Source organism: Nicotiana tabacum, chromosome 11, assembly GCF_000715075.1.
Source record: "Nicotiana tabacum cultivar K326 chromosome 11, ASM71507v2, whole genome shotgun sequence".
In the NCBI taxonomy this organism is placed as follows: Eukaryota; Viridiplantae; Streptophyta; class Magnoliopsida; order Solanales; family Solanaceae; genus Nicotiana; species Nicotiana tabacum.
In genome coordinates this window covers 30,551,065-30,564,611 of record NC_134090.1, presented here as the reverse complement: position 1 = coordinate 30,564,611, position 13,547 = coordinate 30,551,065, and the positions used below count along the sequence as shown (strand labels likewise).

Below are 13,547 nucleotides of genomic sequence, written 5' to 3'. Positions count from 1 at the left end.
AGATACGGGCACTTTGAGTTCTTGGTGATGTCGTTCGGGCTAACAAATGCCCCAGCAACTTTTATGGATCTCATGAATACTATATTTAGGCCCTATCTTAATGTGTTCGTGATTGTATTCATTGATGACATTCTAGTATATTCTCGTTCGGAGGCGGAACATGCGGGCCACTTGCGGATAGTATTACAGACGCTTCAGGATCGTAAGTTATATGCTAAGCTCTCCAAATGTGAATTTTGGCTGAACTCAGTAGCATTCCTTGGCCATGTGATATCTGACGAGGGTATTAGTGTCGACACTTAGAATATCGATGCAGTAAAGAATTGGCCGAGACCTACAACACAATCAGAAGTCCGCAACTTCCTAGGGCTAGCAGGATATTATAGGCGGTTTGTAGAAGGGTTTTCCTCTATATCATCACCATTGACTAAATTAACACAGAGAGCTACCAAGTTCCAGTGGTCTGACACTTGTGAAGGTAGTTTTCAGGAGCTGAAGAATCGATTGACATCCGCACCAGTGCTCACTCTCCCTGAAGGAACAAAAGGTTATATGGTATATTGTGATGCCCCAGGTATAGGTTTGGGGTGCGTATTGATGCAGCGTGGGAAGGTGATTGCTTATGCATCAAGACAATTGAAGAAGCATGAAAAGAATTATCCAACCCATGATTTGGAATTGGCTGCAGTAATATATGCTTTGAACATATGGCGGCACTACTTATACGGCGTCCATGTTGACATCTACACAGATCACAAGAGTTTACAATACATCTTCAAGCAGAAAGAGTTGAATTTGAGGCAGCGTAGGTGGCTTGAATTACTGAAAGACTACGACGTCGAGATATTATATCATCTCGGTAAAGCCAATGTTGTGGCAGACGCTCTCAGCCGTAAATCAATGGGAAGCTTAGTACATATTGAGGCAGGTAGATGGGGGTTGACTAAAGAGCTTCATCAGCTAGCCAATATGAGAATCAGATTGTTAGACTCTGATGACGGAGGTGTTACTGTACAGAATACATCAAAATCATCTTTGGTAGCCGAGGTAAAAGCACGGCAATATGACGATCCTATCTTAGTACGATTAAGAGAAAGCATTCAACAGTGTAAAAGTATGGCTTTTGGGATCGGAAAAGATGGGGCACTGAGATACCAGAGCCGATTGTGTGTGCCTAATGTGACAGGGTTGCGAGAGAAGATTATGAATGAGATTCATCAATCCCGATATTCCATCCATCCCGGCTCGACAAAGATGTATCATGATGTCAAGGAGCAGTATTGGTGGGATAACATGAAGAAGTCTATTGCAGAATTTGTAGCCCAATGTCCCAATTATCAACAAGTAAAGATAGAACATCAGAAACCAGGTGGATTGCTTCAGAATATAGAGATTCCGACCTGGAAATGGGAGGTGATTAATATGGACTTCATTATTGGATTACCTCGCTCTTATCATAAGTTTGACTACATCTGGGTGATAATTGATCGACTTACAAAATGTGCCCATTTTTTGCTAGTTAAGACAACTTACACGACTGAAGATTATGCGAAGTTGTATATCAATGATATTGTTAGGCTTCATGGTGTGTCGGTATCTATTATATCAGACCGAGGACCTCAATTTACATCTAACTTTTGGAGGTCTTTTCAGAAGGGTTTAGGCACACAAGTGAATCTCAGCACTGCATTTCATCCGCAGACTGACGAACAGGCTGAACGTACCATTCAGACACTGGAAGATATGCTACGAGCATGTGTTCTAGATTTTAAGGGAAATTGGGATGACCATCTTCCACTCATAGAATTCGCCTACAATAATAGCTACCATTCTAGTATTAAAATGGCCCCATACGAGGCACTATAAGGGAGAAGATGTAGATCACCAGTGGGATGGTTCGAAGTCGGTGAAACAGAATTATATGGGCCAGATTTGATTCACCAAGCTATTGAGAAGGTGAAAGTGATACAGGAACGATTGAGGACGGCACAAAGCAGGCAAAAATCTTATTTTGATGTCCGACGTCGTGATCTGGAGTTTGAGGTTGGTGATTGGGTTTTCCTGAGGATCTCACTAATGAAGGGTATTATGCATTTTGGGAAGAAAGGTAAGCTGAGTCCAAGGTATATCGGGCTGTATAAAATTCTTCGACGGATTGGACAGGTTGCTTATGAGTTAGAATTGCCATCCGAATTGAAATTTGTCCACCCGGTATTCCATGTATCTATGTTGAGGAAATATATTGGAGACCCTTCTCGAGTCTTCCCTATCAAAGATGTACAGGTTACAGAGGACCTATCATATGAAGAAGTGCCCGTGGCTATATTAGATCGACAGGTCCGTAAGCTGAGAACAAAAGATGTAGCTTCCATCAAAGTATTGTGGAGGAACAAGAATATGGAAGAAATAACATGGGAAGTAGAAAAGGAGATGAAGTCTAAATACCCGTACCTATTCCAGAATGAAGATAACAAGGATGCTGGTGGAACACATGATACATTGGAAGGTGAAATGGCTCTATGAGGTAAGCAATAACTTGAGAATACTCTTCCTTAATACAAAATGGCGATATGCAGATAATGTACATGTCCATAATGCTTTGAATACTCCTGTAAGGCCATACGTTGAGTTAACCGCTTGCAAGTTTGTCCTCTATTTATAGGAGAAACTTGGCCGGAATCCACGATGATTTAAACTCCCCATGAACCCTTACATTCGAGGATAAATGTTCCTAAGGGGGGAAGGGTGTTACAACCCATATCCACACGCGTTAGTTCATGTCATATATTAGTTAACATAAATCCAAGAAGGAATTACATTTGAGATGATAAGAAGTTAATCCTATTGGTCTTAAGTGATACAAGGGTGTATAAGGGTGATTAACAAGTATTAGAAGTTAAACGAATCAAGGATGTGGTAACTCGTATTTTCAGGTAAACCTAGAGGTTATTAATACACTCAAGAGGTCATGTATTAAGGTATTTTAATCATATAATATCTGTATCATAAGTCTTGAAGTCAAACGAGTTATGAAACAAAAGTCGACAAACGTTGTCGCAACTTAGGTTCATAATTTTACTTAAACATTAGGTTAAATGTTTCTAAGCTTTTCTCCTAATTTACAAGGAATTACGGGGTGATATACCCACCAAATTAAATATCTATAAGTCTAGTTTCCAACGCAATAAACCTTTTTTCAATACAATCTCGGAGTATAGAGATATTCATATTTTCGCAAGCCTGCGCAGATTGGTAGATGACAAGTAGGTGCATCACCTACTTGCCAAAATGATAGGACAAAATTAAAAGACCTAAGTCGGCCAAGAGAGAACTTTTAAGGGGTTATGAACTCAGTTATTTCATCCATATTTCAGACCATCAAAACCAAAGTTAACCCCTGCAACTCCTCCCCAAAAATCCCACACAAACCCTAATCGATTTTCCCTCTCTTTCAAGTTCTATTTGAAGGTAAAACCTAGAGTTTGAAGAACCAAGGGAAGGGCTGAGTTATCCAACAAGTAAGGTAAGTTACTACCATCTTTCATACATTTTTCTCTGTTGTGAATTCATGGTAATCCGTTCTATACATGTAAGAACTCACGGGATGGTGATCGGAAGCCGTGAGTTCGAGTTATTCACTTGTAGCGGTCTGTTTTGTGGACTGTTTTGTGTTGCTATTGGGCTGCGTGTTTTACTACTATTTTGTGGATTTTTGGATGTGGAAGGGTTTGGAGAAACACCATATATATGTAGGGTTGTGGGCTAATAGTTATTCATAACATTTACGGGTAGTTTGACACGACTACGGTGGTCGTCGTATGTATGATGTAATTAGGTTGTGCGTGGACTGTTTTGGGAGGTTCAATATGTTTATTATTGATGTTTTTTGGGTTGTTTGGTGATTTTTTTGAATGGTGTGAAGTCATATATATAGGGGAGGTGCTGTCCGTTTCAACGTAAAATAGGTTGTGGTCGATACATAATAGTTATGACGCTTAAATGATAACGATAGTATCGTTTCTCTTATTGTAGACTAAGGAGTTGTGACAATTGCATAGCTTGTGATTGGGGCAGTATATACAAGGTATGTGAGGCTATCCCTTTTCTTCTTTTGCACGACTCCGATTGTACATAATGTAATGAACGAGCTTCCAAAGATACTCTACTCTTATTCTTATGTTATCAATGTTGTTGGTACTTCCTGATTCTTATAAAGTTCGTAATGAAGAGTTGGTCCTAATAACATGTACAGAGGATACCGACCTTACGTCACTCCGAAAGGTTTAGAATGTGATTCCATGAGTCGAGCATGCATTATATATATGTATCTATTTTACTCTACCGAGCCGCGCTATAGTCGGCCGGGTACGGCACATATTGTGCAACCACTGATCAGTTGGGTTTTACCGAGCTCCACGTGGCCGGGTACGATTCTACCGAGCCTTATGATGGCCGAGTGCGTTTTTACCGAGCCTATTATGGCTGGGTACGATATGATGATGATGATGCCCCCAGAGGCGTATGTTTTGAAAGTTTATGTATACATATATATGTATCATGCATTTCATGTTAGTAGCCCTCAGAGGTACTCAGATATTCCAGGTTGTATATTCTCTATCCCTGCTTACATTACTATTCGTATTTATGGTTCCCTGCCTTACATACTCAGTACTTTATTCGTACTGACGTCCTTTTATTTGTGGACGCTGCATGTCGTGCTGCAGATCCTGATAGACAGGCAGGTGCAGCTCCCCCACCACAGTAGGCTGTCCAGTTCAGCGGTGATTGGCGAGATCCCTTCTCTGGACTTGCCGTGGTCTTGGTATACATTTTTGTTGTAGATATTATGGGTATGTCGGGCCCTGTTCCGGCTATGTTGCAGTACTTATGTTCCTATAGAGGCTCATAGACAAGTGTCGACTCATGTATAGTTTGGTATGCCTTGTCGACTGGTTTTTGTTGTATAGTCTTTCATGGTAGCGTGGTAGCTCGTACCTTATATGTAATTTCTTGATTGTTTGGTCATCCCCTGCTATGTATGTTCATGCCATCATATTTTATTGTTGGTTGTCCATGATCCATGTCTACCATTTATATTGATCTCGTCAACCCTAAAAGATAATAAAAAAAAAGTTAGATAAAATGTACGTTGGTGCTCGGCAAGTATGGTCGGGTGCTAGTCATGGCCCTCCAGTTTGGGTCGTGACAAATACTTTTTCTTTGGCGATGGCCATTGGCCTTAAGGGTGTTATTTCGAACTTTCGTCGAAATATTAACCCGTGATTATTCGATCAAGGTCGAACTCTTCTCTTTGGAAATGGCCCTTGGCCTTAAGTGTATTATTTTGAACTTTCGTCGAAATATTAACCCGTCGTTGTTCGATCAAGGTCAAACTCTTCTATTTGGCGATGGCCCTTGGCCTTAAGGGTATTATTTCAAACTTTTGCCGAAATATTAACCTGTCGTTAGTCCTAGTTTTTTGGAGAGTCAGGTATCCTCTAGGGGAGTCCCAGTTTTTTGTAGAGTCGGGTATCCTCTTGGGAAGTCCTAGTTTTTTGGAGAGTCGGGTATCCTCTGGGGGAGTCCCAGTTTTGCTCAACCTCTGTGCTTCCTAGGTGAGTCCTAGTTCGCTTGATTTTGTGCGCATCGGAGCATGTAATGTCAGATAGTATGAAACGTTGCTATTTTGCTCACGTTCGTTTTGTGCACATATTGGAGTTTCCTTATCTAATCTTTTCGCTTTCCGGTCTGGAGATGTCATTAGTGGGCGGGACGATGAATTATACTTTGAACTTGGGGATGTCCCCCTTGTCGACTCGGTCCTTGCGTCCCCGGGAAAACCATATTGGGGCAACTCCTAGGTGAGGGGGAGAGAGTACAGCTTAAGGGGCGTCATTTTCTAGAAGTTGAACTGTCAGGTGGGCGATATTTCGGTCGTTTTGTAGTAGTTTCCCATTATCCAGTTGAGATGTTTCTTTGCTCGCTTGCCCGCACGGCGCTTGTGTTCCTGTTTGAGAAAACAACAGAAGGTGAGTCAAAATGATATTTTCCTTACCCCGATCCGATGAGTCGGGGAATGAGGGTGGTTCTATAGCGTTGCTTGTTTTGCCTGGTGTTTCAATGGTTGATGGGGCGGTGGTTTCTAAATTCAGTGGCCGTATTGAGCTCTCTTTCTCCTTCTATTTTGTGCTTTTGCCCTGCGTGGGTTGCGCTTACCTTAGCTGATTCATGGACCGCTCGATGTACAGGGGAAGATGTTGGTTGTAACTTCTGCTTGCATATAGCATCATGATCTAGATTAGCACGTGAGGTTTACTTACCGCTCTTTTTGGTGGGTGATCATGTTTCCGCTTTTTGATCTGGAAGAGACTAGGAAATTTCACTAAGAAGTCCCTACAGATGGCGCCAAATTGTTTGACCAAAAGATGTCAACCTTTTTTATTAAAACAATTGATAATAATGATGAGGTTAATCTTAGTCAAGCATAGTAAACCCCAGATCTGGAAATAAATCGAAAAATAATGAATAAAATGAGATAAGAGCGAACAATCTTCATTCATCTTTGTTATTTCCTCTTTCATGATGCCCAAGAGGTCAACGATTTTACATCCTTTTTAGAAGAAAAATACAAGGAGAGAATATAGAGAGAGAAAACGAAAAGGCCCCCTTTCCTTTGAGAATCACTTCATATATATAGTTTTGGGACCTTTACTATCTTCTTTTCTCCCTTTGCCCCGCTACAACCTTTTTTCTTGTTGCTCGAGTGTTGTTTCCTATTCAAGGTATATTGTAGGTGTTCGTACCGTATTAGGTCGTGATGCCCCTTGCCATACCGCCACTTATGCGGGATCCTAGCTGGGTCAACTATGGTGGTCAGATTTTGAGTCATACAGTTTAAAGTTGAATTATTTATAAATTTAAAAATAAGTCATTTATTTTGGAACAAACTAAAAAAGAAACTACATCATCTAATTTAAAACGAAGGGAGTAAGAATTAGAAAGGTAGTACAATGTGAGAAAAAAAGAGAAAGCTAGCTAAAATGATAAGATAATATAATACAAATAACTTTTTTGTATTTGCTAAATGAGCTAGTTCCTGATAGAATCATAGAAAGCTAGAATGTGAAACTAAAAGGAAATTCAACTATGATACAATTGTCATTGAATCCCACTAATGTGGCAAAATACATTATCGTACAAACAACAATGTGCTTAATGTGCAAACAAATAACTTAACCTCATCATAGACTACCTAATGAAAATAAGAAGGAACTTTATAAAAAAAAAAAAAAAAGGAAGAAAAAAAAGAAGCTAAAAAGTAATTTTTCAAAAATAAGTAAAATAAAAAAGAAAAAGAAGAAAGAAAAGTCTACCTAAAAGTCAAAGAATGGATGGAATAGATCAGACGCATTTGGCGAAGGAGAAATCAATGGAGCAGAAAACAACGTTGACGGACTTGGACTTAACATCATCATCATGAAAGGATCGGCCGGTATCGGCGAAAAGAGTCCCGGCGGGGATACGGGCGGTAATGTTGACGGCGCCGGCGACAATATCCCCGGGATCTGATGACTCATTTCTACACTCGAATTCCCAATTATATCCAAAATATCCAACGAATCAGAAGCAGCAGAAGCCGGAGGAACAGAAGCAGAAGGACTACTCGCTTTTTCTATCGAAGCCAACTTCGCCGCCGGCGATAAGTTCCCATCGCCGGAGCTGGCGCCGGAGGTGGAGGGTTCCATGGAGGAAGTTGAAGATCCAGTAAGTCTTTGTACAACACTCATGAAGTCACTAACGGTCGTGTGGTACACTTTCGGTGAAACCGCGTAGATTATCACCGTTTGCGGGTTCTGGCTCGTCGACGGAGCTAAGGCAGCGGTATGAGGCAGAGGATGCGGCGGAGGAGCAACTGGTGGTTTCTTGATCTTGTAGGAATCTTTGTTGACTTTAAGAGGAGTAGGACGAGGACCTTGTAGTTCTCCTCTCCTCGTCGGAGATGGCCTTCCGTCGCCGCCGCCGGCGAAAAAATCCGGTGGTGGAAAGTCCATTTGACGGAGGAGGGAAGATTGATTATTTGTGGATGTGTAATGATACGAGTGTTAACCTGCGAAAAGGGTAAAGTGTTTGATGTAATTGGGAAAATGGAAGGAAAGAGCTAAGCAAAAAGCTTTGAATATTCCATTTCTTTTAGCTGGTCCAAAAGACTAATTTCTTAAATAGAAATAATTTTCAGTGCTCAACAACTCAAACTGGCATAAATTGCACTATTCTTAATTTTCACATGTGCTAATTACTACTTCGGCACATTTAGTTAAATTAGACACATTTTTCAAATATAAAAATGTTTTATTTTTCTGGAATGGATTAATATGAAATAAAATGAAATAAGAGAGTATATTCTTCGTTATATCTCAAATTAGTATTTAAATGTTTTTCCTTTATTAGCATAATTTTCCATGTTATTATTTATTTAATTGTATTTGATTTAATACAAAGATAGAAAAAGATATAAAACGTACTACTAGTAACTTAGTACTTATGTGGTATTATTTGACTTAACACAAAAGTTAAGAAAAAAGATTTTTTTTTTGTTTTTTTTTTAAACTTGAGATCTAACCATAAATGTTTATGTGGTTATAAATTATCTCTATAAGAGTAAGATGTATTTTAAAATTAAATTATTTTTAAATATAAAAGGACTGATTTTTTGAAAGTGACCAAAAGGAAAATGTGTCATATACGTTTAGACATATGGAGTATCAAACTATTGGTTTTGAATTTTACGCGGCCTACAATAAATCATGTCATTAGTAAAATTGGAACTAAAATGAACTAGTTTCTAAATATACAAAGACAATATATTTTTAAATGACAGATAAAAAAGAGAGATTCCCAGACAAATTGGACTGATAGAATGCATATTAAACATATTACTCTTAATTAATTGAAACAAACGGTATACCAATGATTTACTTTAATATTTTGTCTTAATCTAAGGATAGTATTGTATAATGTATACTAATACTGGAAGTTGTACTGAAAAAACGTGAATATAAACTATTCTAGCAATAGCACCAGTTAGCACTAACCTACCAAAAATGAGTACCTCAAAATTAAATTAACCTGCTGAGCTGTGAACTCAAAAGAGGCCAAAATTTATCCTTTGGAAGATTGCATAGGTCTACTTTTTCTTTTGGCTTCCCATTGGATGCGTAGTATTTGTAGAGGTTCGATTAAACCTAAATCCACCCTCAAAAATTTCATATTAAAATATCTAATAAAAACAATTCCTTATTCAGACTCGAATTTATAATTTTTAATTAAGGATGAATGAGTTACTACTTTCATCACTATTATTGTTGGCTCGGAGATGCACTTGACAATAAGAAAATTGGTAATCTAGTAAAAAGATCCACCAATTGGTATAACTAAAGAATAAAGTGTGCTTTTGATAACTAATTGTAGTACTTTTTAGTTATGCATATTATATATTAACTTTAAAATTAAAATTTAAGAAGATGTCTCATTTTCACACGTAATTTTAGAACATTATTTTGTAATACTCTAATTTTAAAACAACGTGCAACACTGAGCATCATCTTAACAATGTGAATGTTTAAATAGAAGAAAATCATGGAACTTGTAATATCTACCATATTTATTATTATCAAATCATTCTAGTGTGGGTAAAACCTATCAGCTGCATCAAAATCTACTTACCTCTAATGTGTACTCAACTCGTTTGCTTATTTGCTTCTCTCTTTTATTACTATAATTTTTTAGTATACCTTAATGATAAATATTTTTGTTGTTAAAATTGTGCTACCTCCCACTAATTATATGAAATTGAGGCGTTGTAGTAATTATTATTGTATTTGTTGTTCATATGGATAAATACTACTTGGAGATTGTCACTATATATAGGAGAACCATAAGAACTCTCCTTGAGCATGTATATTTTGCTTAATCTTCTATTGTTATAGTTGTTCCCACGATTTACGCCTTATTTCAAATCAGCCTAAATTGTTCACAAAACAAAGGAAAAAGAAAACATGCACTTGGAAACAATAAGAATCCCAACGAAACAAATGTACATGTAATCTCAAACACAAATGCATCACGCCGCAACGATATATATATATATATATATATATATATATATATATATATATATATATATATGAATCATTCTTTTTAGAACATAAATCTATTTTAATGTAACGACCTGACGGGTCGTTTTGCTTTCTAGAACCCCGTCCCCCTAAATAAGACTTATCGCGCTTGCTTTAATTAATTTACGACCTACGGGGATGGTTGGTTCGGGATTTGGAAGAGTTTGGGTTGAAATAGGCACATTTGATTCCTTAAGATTTGCTTAAAAGGCTAAGTTTGATTTTGGTCAACGTTTTTAGTAAACGAACCCGGATTTGTATTTTGATGGTCTCGGAGGGTCCATAGAAAAATATGGGACCTGGACGTATGCCCGGAATCGAATTCTGAGGTCCCTAGTCCGAATAATGATTTTTTGTTAGAAATTGTTAAATTGAAATTCTAAGGATTTAAAGAAATTGAATAGTGCTTGATCATGTTGGTATCAGGCTCATATGTTGGTTCTGGAGCCCGGTACAGGTCCAATATAATATTTAAGTCTTGTCTGTGAAATTTGTTTAGAAACGGGACTGATTTGACGTGATTCGGACGTCCGGTTGTAAAAATAGGAATTTAAATGTTCTTAAGGATTTCATGCGTTTTGGTGTTGAATCCGTAGTTTTAGACGTTATTTCAGTGATTTGATCACTCCAACAAGTTTGTGCAATGTTGTTGGACTTGTGTGAGTGTTTGGAGTGGAGCTCCGAGGGCTTAGGTGAGTTTCGGCCATAGGTTGGGGGTGAAAAATACCCTAGATTTCTGGTATTTCTGGGCAAGGTTGCAGGTCTCGCAAATGCAGGAAACTGTTCGCATTTGCGAACTCGCATTTGAGAGGTATGCATCGCATTTGCGACGAAGCCTGGCTGGGGGCAGTGGTCGCATTTGCGACGTTGCCTTTGCATTTGCGAACCCAGCAGGGTCCGCAATTTCGACCCCTCTATCGCATTTGCGATCAAGGCAGAGGAAGGCCCAGTTCGCATTTGCGAACTTTTTGTCGTTGTGACTTCGCATTTGCGAGCTTGATGTCGCAAATGCGACATCAGAGGCTTGGTCACAGCTTTTAAAACGGGACTTAGGCCATTATTTCATTTCACTTCTACACTTGGGCGATTTGGGCGCTTTAAAAGGGGGGATTTCAACCTAGCATTGTGAGGTAAGTTATTTCTACTTAATGTGAGTGTAATACTTAGGTTTTGGATAGATTAACACACTAAAATTAGTGAAAATCATGGGATTTGATTGAAAACCTAGGGTTTTGATAAATGCAAGATTTAACCACGAAATTTGTTATGGAATGGAGTAAAAATCATATATTCTTGATCCTTAGGCTATGAGTAGCAACTTTCTTCAAAAATTTCTGGAATCCGGGCACGTAGGCCCGGGGTCGAATTTTAGGAATCTTGTAATTGGGGTTGGAGAATCACCCTAATGGTTAGGATATAAACTTTTAAGCCTATATTGATTAGTTTCTATGCTATTTGGATAGTTTTGGAGTGTGTAGCACCAAATTGAGGGTTTGGGCTTAAGCTTGGATCGGAAAGTAGGCCGTGAAGCGAGGTAAGTCTCCTTTCTAACCTTGTAAGAGGGAATTGTCCCCATAGGTGAAATATTGAATAATTTGCCACTAAATGCGTGGGCTACGTAAGCACCAGATGACGAGAGTCCGTGCGTAGCTACTGTCGCGCCTCCCTTTTCCCTCCTCGCGGAGAGTGGTCCGGGTTTCGACATTCCATGGGGTGTAGTGACTCATTTGCTTTTTGGGAATTGGGTATTTGAAGAGTCGCTACCTAACGGATTATGGTGCGTTAGGGCACCTAGAGTGATTAACTCTTGGGTTGATTTGCATTACCAGAGATTAAGGTAAGGGCTCAAGATAACCTCGAGGGGAAGGTGTTAGGCACCCCTCTTGGTCCAAAACTGTGGGTCTAGACCAAACTTATATTTTTACAAATTAGTCCATACAAATAATTGAATCAAATAGGTGCAGTACGTTTGAACAAGTCAAGTAGTGAAATAAAGGTTGAACGAATTATGAAGAAAAGTTTAAACAATGATAAGGTTAGGGGGTAAAGATGGGTCCTAGGTTGTTTATCCTACGGGATCACCCCACACAATATCTGGTAAACACTCCTCAATGAGGGGCTACACGTGACATTAGCGCGTAGTCATCATATCCCACGTCTACCCTTCCCATCCCCTTATTGTTCATGCAAAGCGAGTGTTGGTCATTGATTCCTATTGCGTGCTGCTATCCGTCCCTTCTTACTAGTCCCGGTGGGAATTAGGACCTCTTTCTATAGGTAGTTCTAGACATACCCTTAAGCCTTAAAGGCAAAATTCTAAAGCGATAGTCAAAGAAAAGTAATTTAGGACTTTCACATAAATGGAGCAATTAAAGGCTCATAGTTTCCTCCGCAAACAAGCATACATGCAGCACGACTCAACCACAAATAAGGTCTTTAGCAATCAAAGTCCTAAAGCAGGATTTCTAAATGATTATGCAAGAATAAACCACTTTCAGATGCAGAAGTCACAACCTATTAGTTGCCTAGGACCACTTTTAAAAGCTCATTAGGATTCAGAAACGTTGAGTGACAGAAACAGCTTCAGAGCAGTGCAAGTTTTGAAAATGCCCTAAGGCTTGCCTATATGCATGAGTGATACTTATGTTAATGCAGAAACAAGCAAGTTTTGAAATAATCCCTTTTAAACCTACGGGAAAGATATCTAATGGGATTGCAACAGATTTGAACGGACTAATTTTAGAAAAAAGAGTTATTACCCGGTTTTGAGAAGTAAACTAGGCGAGGTACATTTGATCTATTAGGCTAAACAGAATTGCGAATTAGATCATGGTATCTAGGCGTATTACTGTTTTTAGTCAACTTGCAATAAGATATGAAAGGCTTGCTGAATCGGAATTACACCCTATAGGCATGGTATCTACACTTGAGTTGATTTAAAATATGATGACTTGGAACCTAGAAACATGGTTTCTACATGACAAATGTAGGATTTAAGAACATGATTTGTATCTGATGCAAGTGACATTAAAAGTGAAGTCCTTATAGGCATGATTTCTATTATGATGCAAATGAGATTGAAAGCAAAACCCTACAGGCATGCTTCTACTTTGCAAATGCAATCAGATTCAACAGGAACAGAAACCCTATAGGCATGTTCTCTAGTGAGTGAGGCAAGCAGATTCGAAATTAAATCCTAATGCAGGATTTCTACCCAAGTTACCCCATAAAGTATACATCTAACCACCCTTTCACATGCCCCAAATATCTGTTTACAAATTATTACAGGCCAACAAATGAATTACATAAGTGAAATAAAAATTAAGAAACTATTCTATAGAGAGCTTGCAATCAGGCCATAGTTACCCAAAG

The 13,547-nt window shown here is 38.7% G+C and overlaps 1 protein-coding gene across 1 annotated transcript; it reads right to left on the bottom strand.

The window, feature by feature from the left end:
* Nucleotides 1-7,123: 7,123 nt before the first annotated feature.
* LOC107778110 (protein MKS1-like) lies at nt 7,124-8,210 on the bottom strand. Its single transcript, XM_016598309.2, has one exon. The coding sequence runs from the start codon at nt 8,049-8,051 to the stop codon at nt 7,374-7,376; it is 678 nt and encodes a 225-aa protein (XP_016453795.1). The 5' UTR covers nt 8,052-8,210; the 3' UTR covers nt 7,124-7,373.
* Between the last annotated feature and the right edge of the window lie 5,337 nt (nt 8,211-13,547).

Bases quoted from the DNA above. Each gene is read 5' to 3' on its own strand.
- LOC107778110 (XM_016598309.2), bottom strand. From the start codon at position 8,051: ATGGACTTTCCACCACCGGATTTTTTCGCCGGCGGCGGCGACGGAAGG.